This window comes from Leucopleurus acutus (assembly GCF_964270905.1).
Source record: "Leucopleurus acutus genome assembly, chromosome: 13".
In the NCBI taxonomy this organism is placed as follows: domain Eukaryota; kingdom Metazoa; phylum Chordata; class Mammalia; order Artiodactyla; family Delphinidae; genus Leucopleurus; species Leucopleurus acutus.
This window is the reverse complement of record NC_139155.1, coordinates 72809146-72829248: the sequence shown is the minus strand read 5'-3', so window position 1 is coordinate 72829248 and position 20103 is coordinate 72809146. Positions and strand designations below refer to the sequence as shown.

At 48.1% G+C, this 20103-nt stretch overlaps 1 protein-coding gene across 1 annotated transcript in view; it reads right to left on the bottom strand.

The window, feature by feature from the left end:
- Positions 1–408: 408 nt before the first annotated feature.
- Positions 409–20103, bottom strand: part of MYO1H (myosin IH) — a 44864-nt gene continuing 25169 nt past the window's right edge. Inside the window, exons 16-30 of the mRNA XM_082853085.1 lie at positions 18548–18628; positions 17300–17405; positions 16455–16572; positions 11236–11349; positions 8570–8646; positions 7114–7182; positions 5610–5694; positions 4764–4923; positions 4044–4127; positions 3172–3265; positions 2913–2968; positions 1928–2063; positions 1489–1559; positions 1255–1352; positions 409–650 (exon numbers count right to left, since the gene is read on the bottom strand). Of these exons, the coding sequence (XP_082709211.1) occupies positions 503–650; positions 1255–1352; positions 1489–1559; positions 1928–2063; positions 2913–2968; positions 3172–3265; positions 4044–4127; positions 4764–4923; positions 5610–5694; positions 7114–7182; positions 8570–8646; positions 11236–11349; positions 16455–16572; positions 17300–17405; positions 18548–18628 (1497 nt within the window). The 3' untranslated portion in view covers positions 409–502. The remainder of the gene's footprint in view (positions 651–1254; positions 1353–1488; positions 1560–1927; positions 2064–2912; positions 2969–3171; positions 3266–4043; positions 4128–4763; positions 4924–5609; positions 5695–7113; positions 7183–8569; positions 8647–11235; positions 11350–16454; positions 16573–17299; positions 17406–18547; positions 18629–20103) is intronic.

Sequence of the window (20103 nt, the reverse complement as noted above, 5' to 3'; positions counted from 1 at the left end):
GAATTGGATCAGACTTGCTAGCGAGGGCAAAGCACCGAGCACTCAGGCTTGACTTCTTAAGATGCGCCTGGTTCCCAAACCTCTCCTCCTCAGTCCTGGGATCCTTGTTTTCCAGAGCCCAGGCCTCACCCCCAGCCAGTTACATCATGGGGTCGGGGAGCGGGTCGGGGGAGACACACACACTGGTATTTTTCGAAGCTCGTCGGGAGTTTCCCCCGTGGAGACTCACTTGAGAACCACGTGATAGGGCGTGAGGCCTTTGGCATCCAGTGAAGAGGGGCTTTGACGTTTATAGTGTGAAAAGTTTAATGTCAGCTTCTGGTTCACTGACAAATGTGAGTAAACTGTTCTCCTTTTCAGTCCGTGTTTGAATCTGCACCTCTAGTACCCATGCCTTCCTATTTTTCAACGCAGAATCAGGGACAGAGGGAGAAGTAAACTAGACTATGATTCTGGTCAATCTACAGGAGGACTGAAATTGGCAGAATCTTAACCTATAGTCTTACTTAAAACTGCTTACACCTCCCCCTCCCCAGACACGGCCACTCACCACTGTTAACTGTCCGTTTTTATCTTTATAGATTTGTTCTTCTGGTCCGGTGTCAAAAACTATTGTGCCTTCTTTTCCAGGACTAATATAAAACTGTAAACTTAAAATACACAAAGTGATAAATTACTGGCATACTCTATTTTTTCCTTCAGCTGTGGGCCTGCAAAAGAAATTCACCTGTGACGCTTACTAGTTTCGAGATCAAATTCCTGTTTCATTACAGAGTTTTATTGTATATTTGAGTAATCGAAAGAAAACCGTTTCTGCAACTGGGAAAATGGCCACGCCTTCCTGTAGTTATTTTCAAATCGGTTTAGCACAGTTCTTCCACAGGCATCAACAGCAGAGGTGTGGCTGGCACCTGCTCTCGCCCAGGGTGGGTCCCCCTTTCACTGGGTGACAAATTCCCTTAGGACCATAAGCACCTCCTTTGAAAACTAGATGGTGAGACCACTGTTCATTCCCTTTGGTGAATAAGTGATCACTGACTTCATTTCTGTGGAGCCCAAGTCCTAGGGGGTGAGGAGGGAAGAAAGCTGGTGATCGGAGGGGGCAAGGGTACCCCCAACCCCTTGTGGGTAGGCAGTTCTTACTTTGCGGGGAGGGGCAGGCCTGGGTGAAACGATTAACATTTGTGTCTTCCTTGATCTGTTAGTAGACACTTAACATTGAATGACTTCCTGAGTACAGACGAAACCACCTACCTTCCTCGAACAACATTTACAATGTTCTCCTTCTTAGCCAGCATGACGAGTTTGGTAACTGCCTCAAATATGTGTTTGCACTGTAAGACGGCATCCCCCTGCGGCAGAGAGGAGAGAACACGGCCGGTTCAGTGGTAGCGGCTTCACAGAAGAACATCACTGAGGCTTCACTGGGGGCAGCTAAAGATTTTGGCAGTGTTTCCCTCTGTTAGCAGCCCTGTGGCCGTAGGTTACCTTTTGCCTGTTGCCTTCTGGCGAAACGTGAATGACTAACATTCCGTCGCTGAAGCTGCTGGTAGAGACACCTTAGGACAGATCCAAAGTTAGAGGCCAAGAACTGGACAACTTGACATTAATACAGAAAAAAGGCATGCCTGGGGGGTCCCCAACCCCAGGCTTTTTCCCTCCTAGCTGGGCCAAGTGGGGTGGCCCTGCAATCAGCACCTGTGCTCGGAATAAAAAGCTGGTCCCTGTCAAAGGTGACTAGTGTCCGACCCGGATGCCGGAGTGAGATGCCGTTGGCGTTTGTGCCAGAGTAAGAGGCACAGCCCGGGCCGCCCTGGGTTTTGTGGGCAGCTTCACTTAGGTCTTTCAGTGAAAGGCTGCTGCATTGCTGGTGTGCCCGGGAGCTGAGTCAACCCAGTGAATTTTCTGAAGATTGCCTGCTGCTTACCTTTGAGCGCAGGGTACTCTATTTTCTGCTTGATTTTGGCAAGTTCCACCACGTAAGCTGCTTTCTGAGTGAGAATGAGTTGCCTCTGCCGTGTCTTGAAGCCTTTCCTGTCGTATTTAATGACCGGGATACCGTACTGCAAGGAGGTGACCGTCACTACGAGGCGACGCTTGCTTCGCGGGGGAGGGCGGCAGCGTACCGAGTGCCTTGATACTCGGCCTCTGGAAACGTTGCTTCGAGCACCCAAACGGAGAGGGGCTCAAACAGATCTTGCATAAATGAGTTTTCCCTGAACCCTGGCTCTCTGCCTGAACGGCTGTGATTCCTGGCTCTGCCTATGACGTTGACCTTCTGAGGTATTCAAGGCCACAGCCACTTGCCTCACGGGGCTGCTCTGAAAGGTCAGCAGAGATGAAGACACTCTGCAGGCGTTAAGAGCCCTGACAGCCAGAGGGTGATCCAACCTAGTCACAGGTTTCTAGTCCCCAGGGACCAAAGTGACCAAGCAGCCACCGGAGCCAGTCACCAGCTGCCGCATGCCAGGCCGCAGCCTGTGCCCTTCACACCATCAACCCCTCCGTCCTCCCCATTCACAGAAGGATGGAGGCACCGAAGGCGTAAGTCACCTGCCCAGGATCACACAGCTAAGTTATCAAACCCACGTCGGCGCCCAGGCACACTGCTTCTAATAGGGGATGTTTAACGATTAAGTGTATGCCTGCATTTCGCTTAACTTCATAGAAAGCCAAACACAGTTCCTGGGTGACGGGTGAGGGCCATAAGAACAGCCACAGGTACCTAATAGTCACGTAACTGTGATCCCTACCATCTTAACACCCAGAGCATCACAGCTGAGAGCCCGGCCCACGCACACGCACCCCTGCCTTTTAATAGTGCTTCCAGACCCCCTTCACGTAGAAGACAGACCCTGTTCTCAGACCCCACAAGGGAATCCTGTCTCAGGCAAGGACACACATTTCCTTACCTGGATTTTCTCACTGCTGATGAGCTGAAGCACTTTGGGATTAATGTCTCCTTCATCTAAGGAAGCAACCAGAGCACAGCAAATCACTAAATACCACCCCTGTGCACAGGCCGCTGGCATCTGCTCGTTTTCTGTCCCTCTGTGACCAAGAGCTCAGCCTGGGAGCTAGCTGTCAGGAAATGCGGATCAAGTATCTTCCTTTGACTTTTTTTTTTTTTAAATAGGGGAAGTGAGCACATAGATGAAAAAAGGGACTTACCTATTCGGCTGTCGGCAAAGGGTTGATTTAAGCTTTCTGCATAGCCTTCTTTCTTCCCCCTGAATATTTCACTTGTAACCACCTTTTGCTGCATCTGGTAATACATAATTAGAAGTACAAAATGGTAGCCATGAGGCTTTTGGGGACCTGAAGAGGTCCACACTAGTTCTTGCTTTCCTGAATAAGTAAGGCTCCTCAAGGAGCCTTGTCATACTTCTTCTGCATAGCAGTCAGAACACAGAAGTCAAACACATTTGGCTTTGGCCAAAATGCCTCAAAAATTCTACTGATTAGAGTCTGAAGTTGACACTTAGGCTTGTCTCTGCTTGCACTGACTTCCTGGAAGTGGAATTTTCAGAGTTGAGAGTTTCTTCTAGGTCAGAGATCCCAAACTGCAGCCCGTGGGCCAAATCCAGTAGTTTGTTTGGAGCGCAGCCATGCCATCCATTTACAGGTTGTCTCTGGCAGCTCGTGTGTACCAGGACAGAATAATTTCAACAGAGATGGTGTGGCCGGCAAAGCCTAGAATATTACCCTCTAGCTCTTTACAGAAAAAGTCTGCTGACCAGCAAATGAACATAAAGAGAACTACGCCACCAGCAGAGAAGGGGCCCTGCATGCTTTGCGGTTCAGAGGCCGTCTAGATGATGTTCCCATGGTAACAAAACAGCGATGCTACTTTTAACAGCTGCCAGTTAACGAGGGCTCTGTGCTAAGTGGTCTACATGCGTTTCATCCTCAAAGCATGTATGAGGCATGAGCCTTGTGTGACCCTTGGCTTACAGGTGAGATGGTGGGTGAGGATTGCTGACAAGGGGCCAGCACCCACCCCTCCAGCATCTTGCCACCTGCCCGCAACGCCACGTCCCTACCAGGGCTCTCCTCTCGGCTGTGATCCCTCGGCAGTACTTCCGGACCAGGTTCCTCACGCACATTTTCCTGAGCAGATTCGATGCCTGCGTGGAGAACACTCTTCTTTTCCACCTGCCTCCTTCACCCGCCCCCGCTTTAGGCTTCAGCCGCCAAAACAGAAGCTTTGAAAGCACAGCTGAATTCAGTTTGAGGTAAAGGACAGCCTTAATATCTTCTAGTCAAAGAAAGCAGCTCATCTTCCAGTCTTGGGCTCACTGTTCCCCGCTGCTAAACTAGTGGTTCCTGATCTTGAATGAGGTTTGAGTCACCTGAGTTGCTGGCCAGGAGGTTCCTAGAGACGCTGATTCAATGGGCCCGGGCTGGGGCCCAGGAATCTTAGTCACCCCCACTCTGCGCTCCAGACACAGAGGGTCCCCAGAGCATCTACTGATGAAACACTGTTCTAGGCAACAGTCCCTAAACCCATCTGTAAATGTTACATCAAGGACAGAAAGCATTCAAGAGTGCTCTGTGTAAACAGACCTCCACGGGCTTTATAACTCTAGAGAGGATATACGAATTGCGAAGAGTTAAATCCCTTGGGCATCACTCTTGCAGGGAAGTGGTATGTCTGCTGAGGCAGCCCTTTCAAGGCAAGGGAGGCGGCACCAAAAAATACACAAGTTAAGCTCCATCCGTGCCCATGCCATTTGCAACGTGAGCCCTGGAACAGTCCTTACATTTTCCAAGAGGCCAGGAGGCCTCAGCCAGCTGTCGTCCAAGACGTTCTCTGGGACGTGATACCGAAGATTCAAGATGTAATTCTTCCGCACGAACACGATGAACTCCTCATTGTCAGGACAGAGGGGCTTGTTGCGATGGATGAATCCCTTTATGAACCTAAGCGGGAGAGAGTTTTGTTAGTTTTCTATTTCTTCACTTCCCATTTCTTCACTGAAACTTGCGTTCTCTCCCCTACCGGTTTGATTTAACGGTGGCCAAAACGGTGGAGACTACTTTGTTCGCCAAGTAGGGCCACAGGCCAAATCTGGCCCAAAGATATGTTCTATTTCACCCACACCATTTTTTGTTTTCTTTTGAGTGACTTGAATTCATTGCCAACAACAACAACAACAAACTGGGAAGTATTACATGAAAGCCAGATTTCCAGCTTTCCTTGAAAAAAAAAAAGATCTCCCAACACTGGGCTGGCCGCAGTCTGCTAAAGTGGAGTAGTGACTGCCCTTCTTAGGTGGACTGAGCTTTCCAGTTTGCCACAGTCCCTACCCTACCTTATTGCCTTAGCCCAGGTCATGAGACTCGCTGTCCCTGCCTGGCCTCAGAAGGCATTCGACTTTGTGACTTTTGAACTAGGCTAAGAGAAACAACAAACGTTCTGAGTTGCGATCACTGTCAAATTAGGAAGCTCAGAGGAAGGAGAGGGAACAGAATTCCTAAGGGTTGACATCCTGCAGGGAAGATGACTTTTCTGCCCAGAGCCAACACCTCCAAGTCCATGACCACCCGCTGCAGCACAATAGCACTTAGAGACCTTTCCTCCCTACTGGACCCAACTGAGAACTTACTTTCTTATAATCTGCACAGCCCACTTTCTCCTTTTGGCCTCCTTCCGAGCCAGGGCTCCACGCCAGTGGGCTTCAAGTTTAATGGCTGAAAGAGTTCACTGCTGGCATTAGAAGGTGAGCACAATCACTTAAATACAAAAGCCTTTTCCAGAATTATTCATCCACTCCACAAACACCTGGATGCCCAGCACCGCACTCCGCTAGCCCTCGAGATGGAAAGTGGGATGAGAGTCATCAGTCTCTACCCGGACGTGCCCAGACGGACAACTGAACCAGAGTGACAGAGGAGCAGAGGGTGCTGGGAAGCATCAAGGGAAGCTCCAAAATTACACAAGGGGTCAGTTTGCGGAGGTCTTTTTGAGGGACCAGAGTGGCACTTGACGGCACAGATTAGTCTTGCCACTGCATTTGCTTTGTCTCGCCCCATGTTTAGTTTTAGTTGTCTGCGTTACATAAATTGCGACACACAAAAATTAGATTTCTGGCTTGTGTCCCAATTCTTAAATGCTTTTCAGATTGTTTTTCCAGTTAATTCAGATATTCAAAATGCTTTTCTTTTATTCCTCATGGCCACATTGTTACAAAAACAAACAACTGGAAACAACCCAAATGTCCATCGACGGAACAGCTAAATTGCGGTACGCTCATATAGCACACAGGGGTCAGCAAACTGCGGCCCTCGGGCTGGCCACCTGTGTCTGTAAGTAAAGTTATTGCAACAGAAATGTCGCAGAAGAAAAATACAAACAGCATAATTTTATGGAGTTCAAAACATTCCAGCCTACAAGTATATTATTTAGTGATGCATTCATAGATGATAAAATTATTAAAAAAAACAAGGAAATAAGGGAAAGTTCAGAAGAATAGTGTGTGTGTTGCGGGGGGATGCGGAGAAGTGATTGAGGAGGGACAAAGTGCAGGGGCTCCAAGTGCACTCATGGTGTTAGTTAATAAAAATAATAAAATTATTATTTTTTATTAATAAAAAATTATTCTTTAAACATGCATGGACTTCCCTGGTGGCACAGTGGTTAAGAATCCACCTGCCAGTGGAAGGGACACGGGTTCGAGCCCTGGTCCGGGAAGATCCCACGTGCCACAGAGCAACTAAGCCCGTGCGCCATAACTACTGAGCCTGTGCTCTAGAGCCCACGAGCCACAACTACTGAAGCCCGCATGCCTAGAGCCTGTGCTCTGCAACAAGAGAAGCCACCGCAATGAGAAACCCGCGCACTGCAATGAAGACCCAACTCAGCCAAAAATAAATTAAAAAACAAACATGCACATGTTGTGGATCAAATAAAACATGTCTGTGTAACAAGTATAGGCTACATTGTTGAGTAAAAATGAGGCCCCAGAACCAGACCCCAAGAATGCCGGACACCAAGGTTTCAAGGCCAGGCAGGCGAAAAGGATGCTCAAAGGAACCTGTGCGTCTAGGTGCCATGTGGATGAGAGGGAAACCTGTCCATGGCAAACCTGAGAGGTCCTGTTCAGTTCTTACCTGCTTGTCTTTTTCTCACGTATGCTCTCCTTTCCAGGCAGCCTTTGTACATGGCTTGGATTCTCGCAACTTAAAAGAAAACAAAACTTTTGGTGAAATGGCTTTCAGTTGTGCAGCTTGGTAGGTGTGACCTTCGGAGGAGGTGTCAGCTGTGGCCCTAGGGGCACGCAGGGTAGAGGTGACAGGAAGCCACGGGATATGACGGGATAGAAACGAGAGTGGGCGGGTTACGTTCAGCCTGAGTGCCAGAGCTGGCCAGTAACTGGGGCTCCCTTTCTTCCTCTTGCCTTCCCCCAGCTAAGGAACAGAAGCACCATCTGGAGGGCTTGCTGGCCCCTGGTTCTAGGCATTGTATTTCACCCTCCCACCCAACCCTGCAAGGCAGGCAGGCAGGCATCAGCACATTTCACAAAGCGGATCACAGACCCAGCCGGTGAAGACCCTTGCCAGGTGCGAGGCAACCACGCGGCTATGAAGCAGGAGTGTGAACCCAGGGCTGTGGAACCACACACATGCCGTGAAGCTTCTCCATTCACAGTGTGCCCCCTCCACCCAGTGACTGGGGTCCCCCCACAGACCAGGCTCCTCGAGGGTTCCGCACAGCAGCAGCAGCACATCCCCTGGGAGCTGGGTAGAAATGTTAACCCAGGCCCCCGCGTTCAGCACCTGCCCATGAACCTGATCCTGGGTCATCAGTGCCCGCTGCCGGAGGGGTCAAAAACAGACCACCAACGACAGTGGTTACGAGCCCAGGCCCTGAAGCCAGACAGACACACACTCAAACCCCCGCTCTGCTGCTGTTGGGCCTCAACTTCCCCACATGTAAAGTGGACATGATAATACCACTCGTCCACAGGTTCGTTCCGAGAATACAGTGAGATCATGAATACAGCAAGCACTGAGATTACTCAAGCAGAGCTGGTCTCAGCAGGCCAGGTGAGATCTCAGAGGGGAAGCCCCTACCCCCTGGTCGTTTTGATGTGTGATTTTTTGCATTTTCCTCCCGTCTAAGTTTTCTTATTTACCATTCACAACAAACACCCTGGCTGTGGGCTTTGCAGCTACACCTTCCGACATCAGACACATACAAATGAAGTTTAAAAAAAACCCTTCATTTAAGGGGGATGGACTCCATGGGTTTAGGTCCTGGTGTGGCACGACAAAGTTGGATCCAAACTAAAAATGAGGCAGAACTGCAGTGTTTTAAGTTTCCAGGTGCATCCATGACAGCCCTCCAAACATAAGGGATAAATTCACCTGTGTCTTATAATCCTGTTGCCTTGTTCTGGGTTAAGGCATAAGTTCACCTGTATCTTATAATCCTGTTACCTTGTTCTGGGTTTCCAAAGCCAGTGCTTCTAACATTATATCAAACACTCATGTTTAAGATGTTTCCCAAGCTAAGCTTGTTCATATCACATTCTGTTAAAATCAGGGCAGGAAAAAAAAGCCATACCTAATTGATGTTTACTAAATTCAAAGGCATCTTCAGTAGCAAACAGAGTTCTGGGGAAGCGAATGAATATTTTGGATCTAGAAATGAAAAAAATGTTTTAATTATTAACTGGTCGTCACCGTCTGTAGTGGATTCAATAGTGTCCTCCCCCCACCCCCAAAATCACATCCACTTAGATCCTCAGAATGTGATTCTTATTTGGAAATACGGTCTTTGCAGATGTCATCAAGGTAAAGATTGAGAGAAAATCACACTAAATCCAATGAGAGTGTTCTTATAAGAGAGGGAAAGACGCACAGACGCAGGGGAGAAGGCAGAGGCTGAGATTGGAGTGATGCCAGAGGCATGTGTGAAGACAGAGGCCGAGATTGGAGTGATGCCACAAGCCAAGGAATGTCAGTAGCCACTGGAAGCCGGAAGCAGCAAAGAAGGATCCTCCCAGAGAGACGTCAGAGGGAGCACAGCCCCCCAACACCTGGATTTTGGCCTTCTGGCCTCCAGAAATGTGAGAAAATAAATTTCTGTTGTTTAAAGCCAACCAGTCTGTAGGTAATTCATTATGCAGCCCTAGGAAGTTAATTCACCTTCCTAACCCAAAGTGACTTCCCTGGGCTTTAAAAGGTGATGACAGAGAATATGGGTCTAAGTTTAGGAGAAGATCCCATCAGCCAGCAAAGGTAAATTATAAATATTGAGCTCCTATTGCCTGCCCTCAAGCCCCCCGGCAACCCACGCTTTGAGGGAAACTTCCCAGGCCAGCCACTGGGGGACAGCAGTGCATCGTGCCACGTGAACCCATCAGAGGTTTTATACTGGCGACAGATAACACCTCTGACCTCCATGACCCACCTCCCACTGGATGTGCTAAGCCCTGTTCCTGAGAAATCTGGCTTGGAAAAGTAACTGCTCCTTGGAGCAGGGCCCAGAATAGAAGAATAAAGGATGGAACGGGGCCAGGGTGGTCACAGAGGGCCATGTACAAGTTGGCAGGGAAAGCCCACTGACAGATTCAAAGGCAGCGATCCCTGACGCTGGAATCTCTGCGGCCTGGGAGTAGATCCTCTTCATGCGTGGGCCCTGTTCTTTGCAATCAAATGAACGCTGACCAAAACGTCTAAGAGAACAGATGAAAATTATCCTGGTTCACCCCACTGAGTCCTGCCTTGATGCTTTCAATGTGTACGAAAAGTCCTGCTCACGGACGACAGCTCTACAGTAATGATACCTAGAGTTCTAGAACACCACTTTCTGGGAGATGCTAGAGGAGCTTCCTCATCGCAGAAGTCCGAATATCCCCTCCGAGAAGTCATGCATACATTTTGAACAATGAAAGAATGTAGGCACAGAGAGATTAGGGAATTCGCGCTGACACCCTCCTCATTTTGTGCACAAAGAAGCTCATCCCAGTCTCCAGTGCAGGTTTAGAACCCGGGGCTCCTTTATACTTAATCCCCTCCAACAGGCAACTATGTAGCCTTTCTAACCACTTAGCGCTTGTGATACGGTGCTTTATAATAAGAAATACGTATTTGGTCTCTGTCCCATTCCAGTGTCACAGCTCCCAAAACCCTTGTAATTTCCTAAGTGATTAGAGCAATGGGGCATCTTTCGCTATGATCTATCTTTTGGTTTTTGTTCCTGAAATAGCTTCAAAGTGATAAAGGGGAAATGGGTGTCTTTTTAAAAATTCTTTTCCATTATGGTTTATTATAGGATATGGAATATAGTTCCCTGTGCTATACGGTAGGACCATGTTGTTTATATTTATAGTAGTTTGTATCTGCTAATCCCAAATTCCCAATTTATCCCTCCCCACCCCCTTTCTCCGGGTGCCTTTTATTATTTATAACAAACCCCTTTCAACCGCACCACACCTGAGTTTATGCTAACAGCTGATGTTTGGAAAGCCCCTAGATAACCTAAGGATGGGAACTGGTTGCCAGGGAAACCAACCTTGAGATTAGAGGGTTGGAACTTTCAGCCCCACTCCTGGGCGTGAGGTTGAATGAATGACCACTGGCCAATGAATTTATCAATCATGCCTATGCCTCTATAAAACCCTCAAAAGGCATGATTTGGAGATCTTCTGGGTGCACCTGGAGAGAGCATGGGACGTCCGCACCCCCTCCCACACACCTTGCCCTGTCTATCTCTTCTATTTGGCTGTTCCCAAGTTATATCCTTTTGTAATAAACTGGTAATCCAGGAAGGAAAGTATTTCCCTGATTCTTTGAGCTACTCTAGAAAAATTAATCAAACCCAAGGAGGGGGTCATGGGGACCTCCAATTTATAGCTGATTGGTCAGAAACACAGGTGACAAACGGGACTTGTGATTGGTCTCTGAAGGGAGGATGGACAGTCTTGGGAGACTGAGCCCTTAACCCGCGGGATCTGACACCATCTCCAGGTAGACTGTCAGAAGTGAGTTTAATTGTAGGACACCCAGCTGGTGTTAGAAGTGTGATGGAGTGTTTTGAGTGTGAGGGAAGCGTTGAGAGTAGAGACACACAGGAGAGTTTTTTCTTTACAGAGATGCATTTAAATTGAGTGAATGCAAGTATCTGCTTATAAATCTACGTAAACTCCCGAAGAATGGATCTCCAGGCTCAAGATGGATACAGATCGATTAGGAAAACATTTTGACCGCGATTTCCGGGACACTCACCTCCCTAACTTGTACTCCTCGGGTTTGTAGCCAATGTACTTGATCAGCCGCTCTACGCCCTCTGCTGGAGGCCCGTGCCAGTGCGGCCAGGTGTCTGGGCACAAGGACTTGTACCTAGGGAGGGGAGAGGCATGTTCAGGAAGCCGCAGACCTTACACTAACTAGCTCCCCTAGAGGTCAGCTTCACTCCGCTGGGCACGCCAGCCACTCAGAGTAATAGAGTAGACTCATCACACCCACTTCCTAGAATTCAACGATATATACTCAGCAATAAAGAAGAGGAACTGTTTCAACAGGGTGGGAGGTTTGGCCTGTCTTCATAGAACAATGACCTCATCAGACACTCTACCCAAGAAACTCAATTCTGCTCCTAGGTGTATATGCAAGAGACATGAAAACATGTCCGCACAAAAGCTTATAGGTGAATATTCGGAGCATCATTATTTATAATTGACGAAAGGTGGAAACAACCCAAATGTCCATCAACAGACAAAGGAATGTATAAACAACTATGGTCCAGTACGGGAAGAAAAGGTATCATGCTTGATAAGGGACGAGGGAGTTTTCAAGGGTAATTTTGGACCCAAGGTTGACTTAAGAACCTGATTTCAGGATAAAATGCAACTCCCTTCTAATATGTGGTCGCGATAAAGATAACCATGATGTCTGTAATATGATGAAAAAAGTGAATGCAGGATTCAGAAGTGCCTGTGGACTGAGGCTAGAAGTGATACAACTGGAGCCACTGGACTAGAACCGCACTGCTTGGGCTGGAGCCCAGCTCAGGAGCTGGACAAGTCGCTTCACCTCCTCACTTTGAAGCACAAACAATGAATGACAGGACCTTCCTTGTGGGGTCGTCACAAGGTTGAAATGAGATACCCCATGGAAAGTATTTGGCACAGTCTGAGACTTCAAAACATGTTAGCTACGGCATTCCTGTTACGCTTCCTTCCCTTAATATCATTATATGGTTTGTGTTACTTTAAAATCAAATGTCAAACCGTTAAGAACATGTTTATTTTCCTGGAATTATACTTTGTGAGAAAATCCATTAAGGACATTGCAATGAACTGAATGTTTGTGCCCTCCCACCCCCAAGTTCATATGTTGAAGAATCCTAACCCCCAATATGATGGTATTAGGAGATGGGGCCTTTGGGAGGTGATTAGGTCAGGAGGGTGGATCCCTCATCCTTGGGATTTGTTCCCTTATAAAAGATACCCCAGAGAGCTCCCTTGCCCTCTTTCCACCACGTAAGGGTGTGATGAGAAGAGAGCAGGGTGCAATCCAGAAGAGGGCTCTCACCAGAACCTGACCGTGCTTGGCTCCCTGATCTTGGATTTCTAGCCTCCAGAACTGTGAGAAATAAACTTCTGTTGTTTATAAGGTACCCAGTTTATGGTACTTTGTCACAGCAGCCTGAACTAAGACAGGCATTGAGTGTCACATGTTCTTCCCTGATTACTTCCCTCTGTTACTGCCACACACAAAGGTACAGACACGTGCCAACCCCAGGGAACACAGAGCAACGCCAGGCCCTGCTCCCTCCTGTCTGGTCAGGCCCATCACTAGCACACACCATCCAAGCTGTCTAAACATGGGCTAGACAGACACAGAGGAGATGGGGAGATGCTTGAAATGCCTGCAGGGTAGAGGGACTCATAACTTCTGTCCTTTTTAACTCTGAGATGCAGTCGCTCCCTGATCAAGGGAAGCAGTACCAGGGAGGGTGCGCACATTCGGACACATCTCCAGCCCACTCCCACGGGCCTCTCCTGCCTTCCTCTGGGCCACTGTCCTGCAACAATGCCAGCCTCCTAGCTGGTCCTCAAGCTGCCCAGTTCCCACCTCCAGGCTCTCCTGCCCAGACAGCTGCCTCCAAATATCCTCATGGCTCGCTTCCTTACCTGGAGAGGCCCTCCTGGACCACGTTTTCCCCAACCCAGATTCATTTTCCTTCAATGAATGTACGCCCCACCTGACCTCCTATATCTCCTTGTTATCGCCAGTAGAAAGTGCACTCCATATGCACAGGGGTGGGGTCTGTCTTGTTCACTGCTGTTACCCAGCACCTTGGAAAGTGCTGGTACAAAGCAGGGGCTCACTAGTATTTCTAGAAAGAATAAACAAGCCCGACAGCAGCAAAGTAGGAGAAAACGCAGGAAGACTGGAACGGCAGATGCCTGTGTGTTTTGGGGCCGGGGTGGGAAGTGGCTGCTGCCTCCGTCTTCACTAGACTTCAGATTCAGAAAAACGGATGAGATAAGGGTGAATGACAAGTCGCTGATGAACAAAACTGGTATGTCAAGGAGGTTCCCCCCACCTAACCCTAACCCACCACACACACACACACACACACACACACACACACACACACACACACACAAACCCTGGCAAAAAGACTGGCAGATCCTCAAACAAACACTGAGTTATCATCTGACCCAGTAATCTACTCCTAGGTATGTGCCCAAAGAAATGAAAGCATATGAGCACACTAAAACTTGTACTTGAGTGTTCCCAGCAGCATTATTCAGAACAGCCAAATAATGGAAACCACCCAAATGCCCATCAACAGAGGAATGGACAAATAAAATGTTGTCTGTCCACACAATTGAGTATCGTTCATCCATAAAAAGGAATGAAGTGCTGACATACGCTATAACATAGATGAACATTAAAAGCATCATGCTGGGCTTCCCTGGTGGCGCAGTGGTTGAGAGTCCGCCTGCCGATGCAGGGGACACGGGTTCGTGCCCCGGTCCGGGAAGATCCCATGTGCCGCGGAGCGGCTGGGCCCGTGAGCCATGGCCGCTGAGCCTGCGCGTCTGGAGCCTGTGCTCCGCAACGGGAGAGGCCACAACAGCGAGAGGCCCGCATACCGCACACACACACAAAAAGCATCATGCTAAGGGAAAGAAGCCAGACACTAAAGTCCATATATGATACGACCACACTTGTATGAAGTGTTCAGAATAGGGAAATCTATAAAGACAGAAAGTAGAGAGTGGTGGTGGCTTAGGGCTGGGGCAGGGTGGTAAGGAGTTAGGGCATTTATAGCTAAAGGGTATGAGGTTTCTTTTGGAGGGCATGAAAGTCTTCTCAAATGGACTGTGCTTGCATAGATCTGTGAATACCAGAAACCACTGATGCTTTAAGTGGGTGAATTGTACAGTCGATGAATTATATCTCAATGAAGCCGTTTAGGAAAAGAAAACCACGGCTATCCACTGGCAATGTGGTCCCCAAATGGTGACAGATGAAAGAACAAAGGAGAGAGGACAAAAAGGAGAGTGGGGTGACAGCCAGCCTCTGACACGAGGCGGCTCGAGGGTCCCACGTTTCCTTCCTACCTGCCTTCCAGACGGGGCTCCAGGGGGACACCTGTGATGGTGTTTCATCTGTGAGGGTTGGGACGGAGATGCTTACCCAAATATACCTATAGCGTAGAGCAAAGCCGGGCAGAGATTTCCAAGGCTGGGGTCCCGGGCCCCACTGAGCCTTCCAAGGTAGTATTTGGGGTGGAGTTGTCTGTAACTCTTTTCACTGTTTCTAAAGCCCAGAGACACTTACACTGTTTCTCAAGATAGAACCACACAGGTCAATACAATCCTCAGTGTATTTAGCTGAAATTGTATCAACTCAAAAGGTTCGTGCTGATGACACTCATCAGAGGTTTAGATCGGCAGGTAAATCATTAAAAAACAACAGTGAGGAAAGAGATGGTTACTTAATAAATGCATATAAACAGATATTAATTATCAAGACACGAGGCTCAAGGGAGAAAAGTAAGCAAGATCCGTGGGTAGAGAAACATCTGAGATTAAATGAGGGGCTGAAAATAAGAGCACCAAAAGAAGTTTCAGAGCACAGCATCTTGATGTAAATTGCAAAATGCGAGGAACTGGATTGAAAATGTAACCTCACGCAGGTGCTTTTTATAATTATGAAGTTGTACTTCAAAAGAAGCCTAATATTCACAAATGAACCTATCTACAAAACAGAAATAGGGCTTCCCTAGTGGCGCAGTGCTTGGGAGTCCGCCTGCCGATGCAGGGGACGCGGGTTCGTGCCCCGGTCTGGGAGGATCCCACATGCCGCGGAGCGGCTGGGCCCGTGAGCCATGGCCGCTGAGCCTGCGCATCCGGAACCTGTGCTCCGCAACGGGAGAGGCCACAACAGTGAGGGGCCCGCGTACCGCGAAAAAAAACCAAACAGAAATAGACTCACAGACATAGAGATCAGGCTTGTGGTTGCCAAGGGCGAGAAGAGGAGGGAAAGGGATGGACTGGGAGTTTAGGGTTAACAGATGCAAACTATGACATTTAGAATGGATAAACAACAAGGTTCTACCGTAGAGCCCAGGGAACTAGATCCAATCTCCTGGGATAAACCATAGTGAAAAAGAATATTAAAAAAAGAATGTATGTATGTGTATAGCTGAGTCACTTTTCTATACAGCAGAGACTGGCACAACATTGTCAATCAACTATACTTCAACTTAAAAAAATTTTAAAAATAAGAAGTCTAATATTAAGTTAAAATATGAAATTACTGATATTCAACCATGCTGACCCACAAAAAGAACCATTTTATTATGCTTCTCTTGCGAGTGTAAATGTGTTGTTTTCTTGGTAGCACGAACGACATGCAGCCCAACTGCACGCACAAGCAATTTGGGCCATAGTAATAGTGGTGGTGGATGTATGATTAAATCCTTACAAACTCCTCGAGAGCAATTTAATCCCCGTGTTACACATGAGGAATTAGGTCTCAGTTGGAAGAGAAAGAATGGGGATTCCCACCCAAGAATCTGTGGCTCCAACGCCCATGTTATCACCACTACACCTGTGTCTCTGGACAGCGCACACGGCCAAGGGGATTGCTCCCAGACTGACCGCGCTAAAACCAGCACCCATGGTCGCCATGGGAAGGGTCTTCCCCAGCCAAGTACAGACCCCAAGGGTGCATGTCCCACGTCTGCCCCCTGGGGGCAAGTCTGTGCATCGCGTCTCGTACTTCCTAGATTCCAAGAACTCAGGGGCTTAGCGAAATGAAGAGAAGGTGGCAAACTAAGTCAGCTTCCTATTCTCTGAAATGTCAGTGTTCATCACTGTCACCGCTACAGCAGTTAAGAAGCAAATGGAGTTCCCTCGGGGATGGCCTTGTATTCATCGCCACACACTTCACTGGCTTCAGATCAACAAGACAAACTTTACCTTTGCAAGAAATGCTCGTATTTCCGTCGGTACGCAAAGCCAGCCCGTCTCACCCGCAGGTGCTCCATCAGCCCCAGGTACTTGATCTGATGCCTTATGAGGAAGACGTCGAACTTGCCTTTAGAAACACAGAAGGAAGAGTGACGGTGAAGGACCCTGTGGCTCTGTTTCAATCAAGGCAGACCAGAGGCTGCAAGCTGACGATATGTGGGCTGGGTCTGGCCACGAGGCATGTTTTGTTAGGTCCTAATTGTGTTTCTCTTAATGGGGGAATTTTACAGGAAAGTCTGAATTTCTGGTTTCTCTTGAAAATCCATGAGATCTGGCCATTCTGGGCCGAGAGCCCCACATGGCAACAAATGGCCCTAAGGAAGGAAGACTGCCCCTTTAGACAGGGTGTGCCCTCTCCAGCTGGCCACCGTCCCCTCCGTCCCCTATTGCATTACAGCTGGTCTGCTTCACTCATTCGCTCTTCCTGCCTGGATTCTATAAGCCTTTGACTGTACAGCTTTGTTATGAGACCATGGCACAAGCTTAGAAAATACCCAAGTCATAGACCATTTTGGAAGATTCTTCACTGGCTGGAGAGAAGCAGCGTTGCTTCCCCTCACGTCTGAGGTCTGCTTGGCTCAGCTGTGTTAGTCCTGCAACTGGCCACGCTCTGAGCAAAGCTCACACAGGACCGTGAAAGGAACCCTCCTCCTTATTCATTTGCCTTCTATTATTTAATACAGAGAACAAGCAGCAAGCCCGTGGTGGTTTTTAGGACTTGCCCCACTGTCGTCTCGGTTTTCCGCCCAGCCTCATTTCCCCGAGCTCAGTGTTCTGAACAATTCGCAACTCACTGGGTTCTTTACTCTCATTGGGCTTGATGCAACGGATGTACGAAGGTTCCTTAGAGATGAGAATTTCCAGAAGGCTGCTCAGACTGTTTTTAAACTGAGTCCCCACCTGCAGGGAGAGAGAGAATGAGCTAAACAGACACTGTTGCTCCCCATGTATACAGAGAAGACTGGTTAAATCACAAGACTGGCCCTTTAGACCCGAACACTCGACAGACTGTTTTGCTTGTTACCTGTCACAAACTGTTTTGTCCATTAAGAGAAGGCTTTGAATGTCCTGGCCTGAGAAGCCCAAGCTCAGTCTGGTCAAGTGGAGGCTGGACAAGCATCTTTCCAGGATGCTTCCCTCACTTGGCGAATACAAAGTGAGCACCTCGTAGGAGCCAGCATTGCCGCTGAGCCAGTCACCCTCCACCACCTTCCTGTTTCCTTGTTACCAAGCTTCCTCTATGACACTCGCACTACTGTAATTTCTTTATTTGATGATACAGTAAGTCCCCTACATATGAACAAATTCTGTTCTGAGAGCACATTAAGTCCAATTTGTTCATAAGTCCAACAAAGTTAGCCTAGGTACTGAACTAACACAATCGGCTACGTAGTACCATACTGTAATAGGTTTATAATACTTTTCACACAAATAGTGAATTAAAAACAAACAAAAAGTAAGAAAACCTTTTTAATCTGACAGTATAGCACCTTGAAAAGTACAGTAGTATAGTACCACAGCTGGCATACAGGGGCTGGCATGGAGTGAACAGGCAAGAAGAGTTACTGACTGGAGGAGGGAGAGGAGGTGGGAGACGGTAGAGCTGAAGGACCGTCAGCAATGGGAGATGGAGGGAGAGCTGCCATTTCACTCACGCCTGACGTTGCTGGCACGCACGTCTGCATCTTTGCAAGTTCACAACTTGAAGGTTTGTGTGTAGGGGACTTACTGTATCTTCCTATACCATCTCCCACTAGATTGTAAACCCCACGAGGGCAGGAACACTGTCTGTTCCGTTATTGGTAGATACCCCTGTGCCCAGCACAGTGTCTGACACACAGTAGGTGCTCAATGAATGTCTGCAAATGAACACACTGGTTCTAACCCTGGAAAATATATATTTAGTAGAACATTTAGAGAGTGATACTTCCAAACAAAGGAGACGACAGCTTAAAAAGCATAGGTAACTAAAGTATTTGCACCCTCTGGGTGATTTTTGCTACCTTTCCAATTTTGCACAGGCATTTCCCCCTGCCACTCACTGTTGGTGGCCTTCTCCGGTTTTCTAACTCGGCCACCCGGAAGCATTCCTTCAGGATTCTGTTTTTGGAACTGCACAGCACCTGTAGGTAAAGAGAAATGAGTACCACATTTGCTGCTTCAGAAATCATTAAGGGGTCTTCAGGTAAGTTCACATAAGTGTGCAAAGTGGACCAGAGCCATCTGCCTTGGGAGCACTTGAAGAAGAAGAGGGGAAAAAACACAATCATAGGGGCTTCCCTGGTGGCTCAGTGGTTGAGAGCCCGCCTGCCGATGCAGGGGACACGGGTTTGTGCCCCGGTCCGGGAGGATCCCACACGCCGCGGAGCGGCTGGGCCCGTGAGCCATGGCCGCTGAGCCTGCGCGTCCGGAGCCTGTGCTTCGCAACGGGAGAGGCCACAACAGTGAGAGGCCCGCGTACCACACACACACACACACACACACACACACACAAAACACAATCATAGGGACTTCCCTGGTGGTACAGTGATTAAGAAGCCACCTGCCAATGCAGGGGACAGGGGTTCCAGCCCTGGTCCAGGAAGATCCCACATGCCGCGGAGCAACTAAGCCCGTGCGCCACAACTACTAAGCCCGCGTGCCACGACTACTGAAGCCTGCGTGCTTAGAGCCCGCGCTCCGCAACAAGGGAAGCCACCGCAATGAGAAGCCCGTGCACCACAACGAAGAGGCAACGCAACCAAAAAAATTAATTAATTTTTTAAAAAACACAATCATATGTAGAAGAAAATGTTCAAATACCGACCGTCCCCGAATTACGATGGTTTGACTTTACAGTGGGGTGAAAGTGATGAACATTCAATAGAAACCACACTTTGAATTTTGTTTTTTTAACTTTTCCTGGGCTTACAACACTCTCATGATGCTGGGCAGCCCAGCAAGCCACGGCTCCCAGTCAGCCATGCGATCACGAGGGTGAACCACCAATATACTCAAAACGATCCTGTTTTTCACTTTCAGTACAGTATTCAATAAATAACATGAGATATTCAATAATTTATTATAGAATAGGCTTTGTATTAGGTGATGTGGCCCAACTGTAGGCTAATGTAACCATTCTGAGCACCTTTAAGATGGGCTAGGCTAAGCTACGATGTTCAGTAGTTAGGTGTAGTCAATGCATTTTCAACTTACGATATTTTCAATATATGATGGGTTTATCAGGATGTAACCCATGTAAGTTGAGGAAGATCTGTACTTTATCCAGTGCTCTGTCTACTTGGTGAGGCCATCTGATTATTTTTCCTTGGACATGATAAAGCAATAATTATTTCCAGTCCAGCTAGTCTGCTACAGAACAAACCAGCTCTCTAAGAATGATCTCCAAGATACGGTGTTAAGTGAAAAAATAGCAAGATGCAGGACCACATGCATAGTGTGTATGAAGAGAAAAGAAAAAGGGGGAGACACACACACACACACACACACACATGTCGTGGTCTGTACCATCCCTGGGAGGATACACAATAAACTGGTTAGAACAGCTGGCTCTCAGGAGAGGGACTTGTTGACATGGGTCCAAGGACATCAGCTTTGG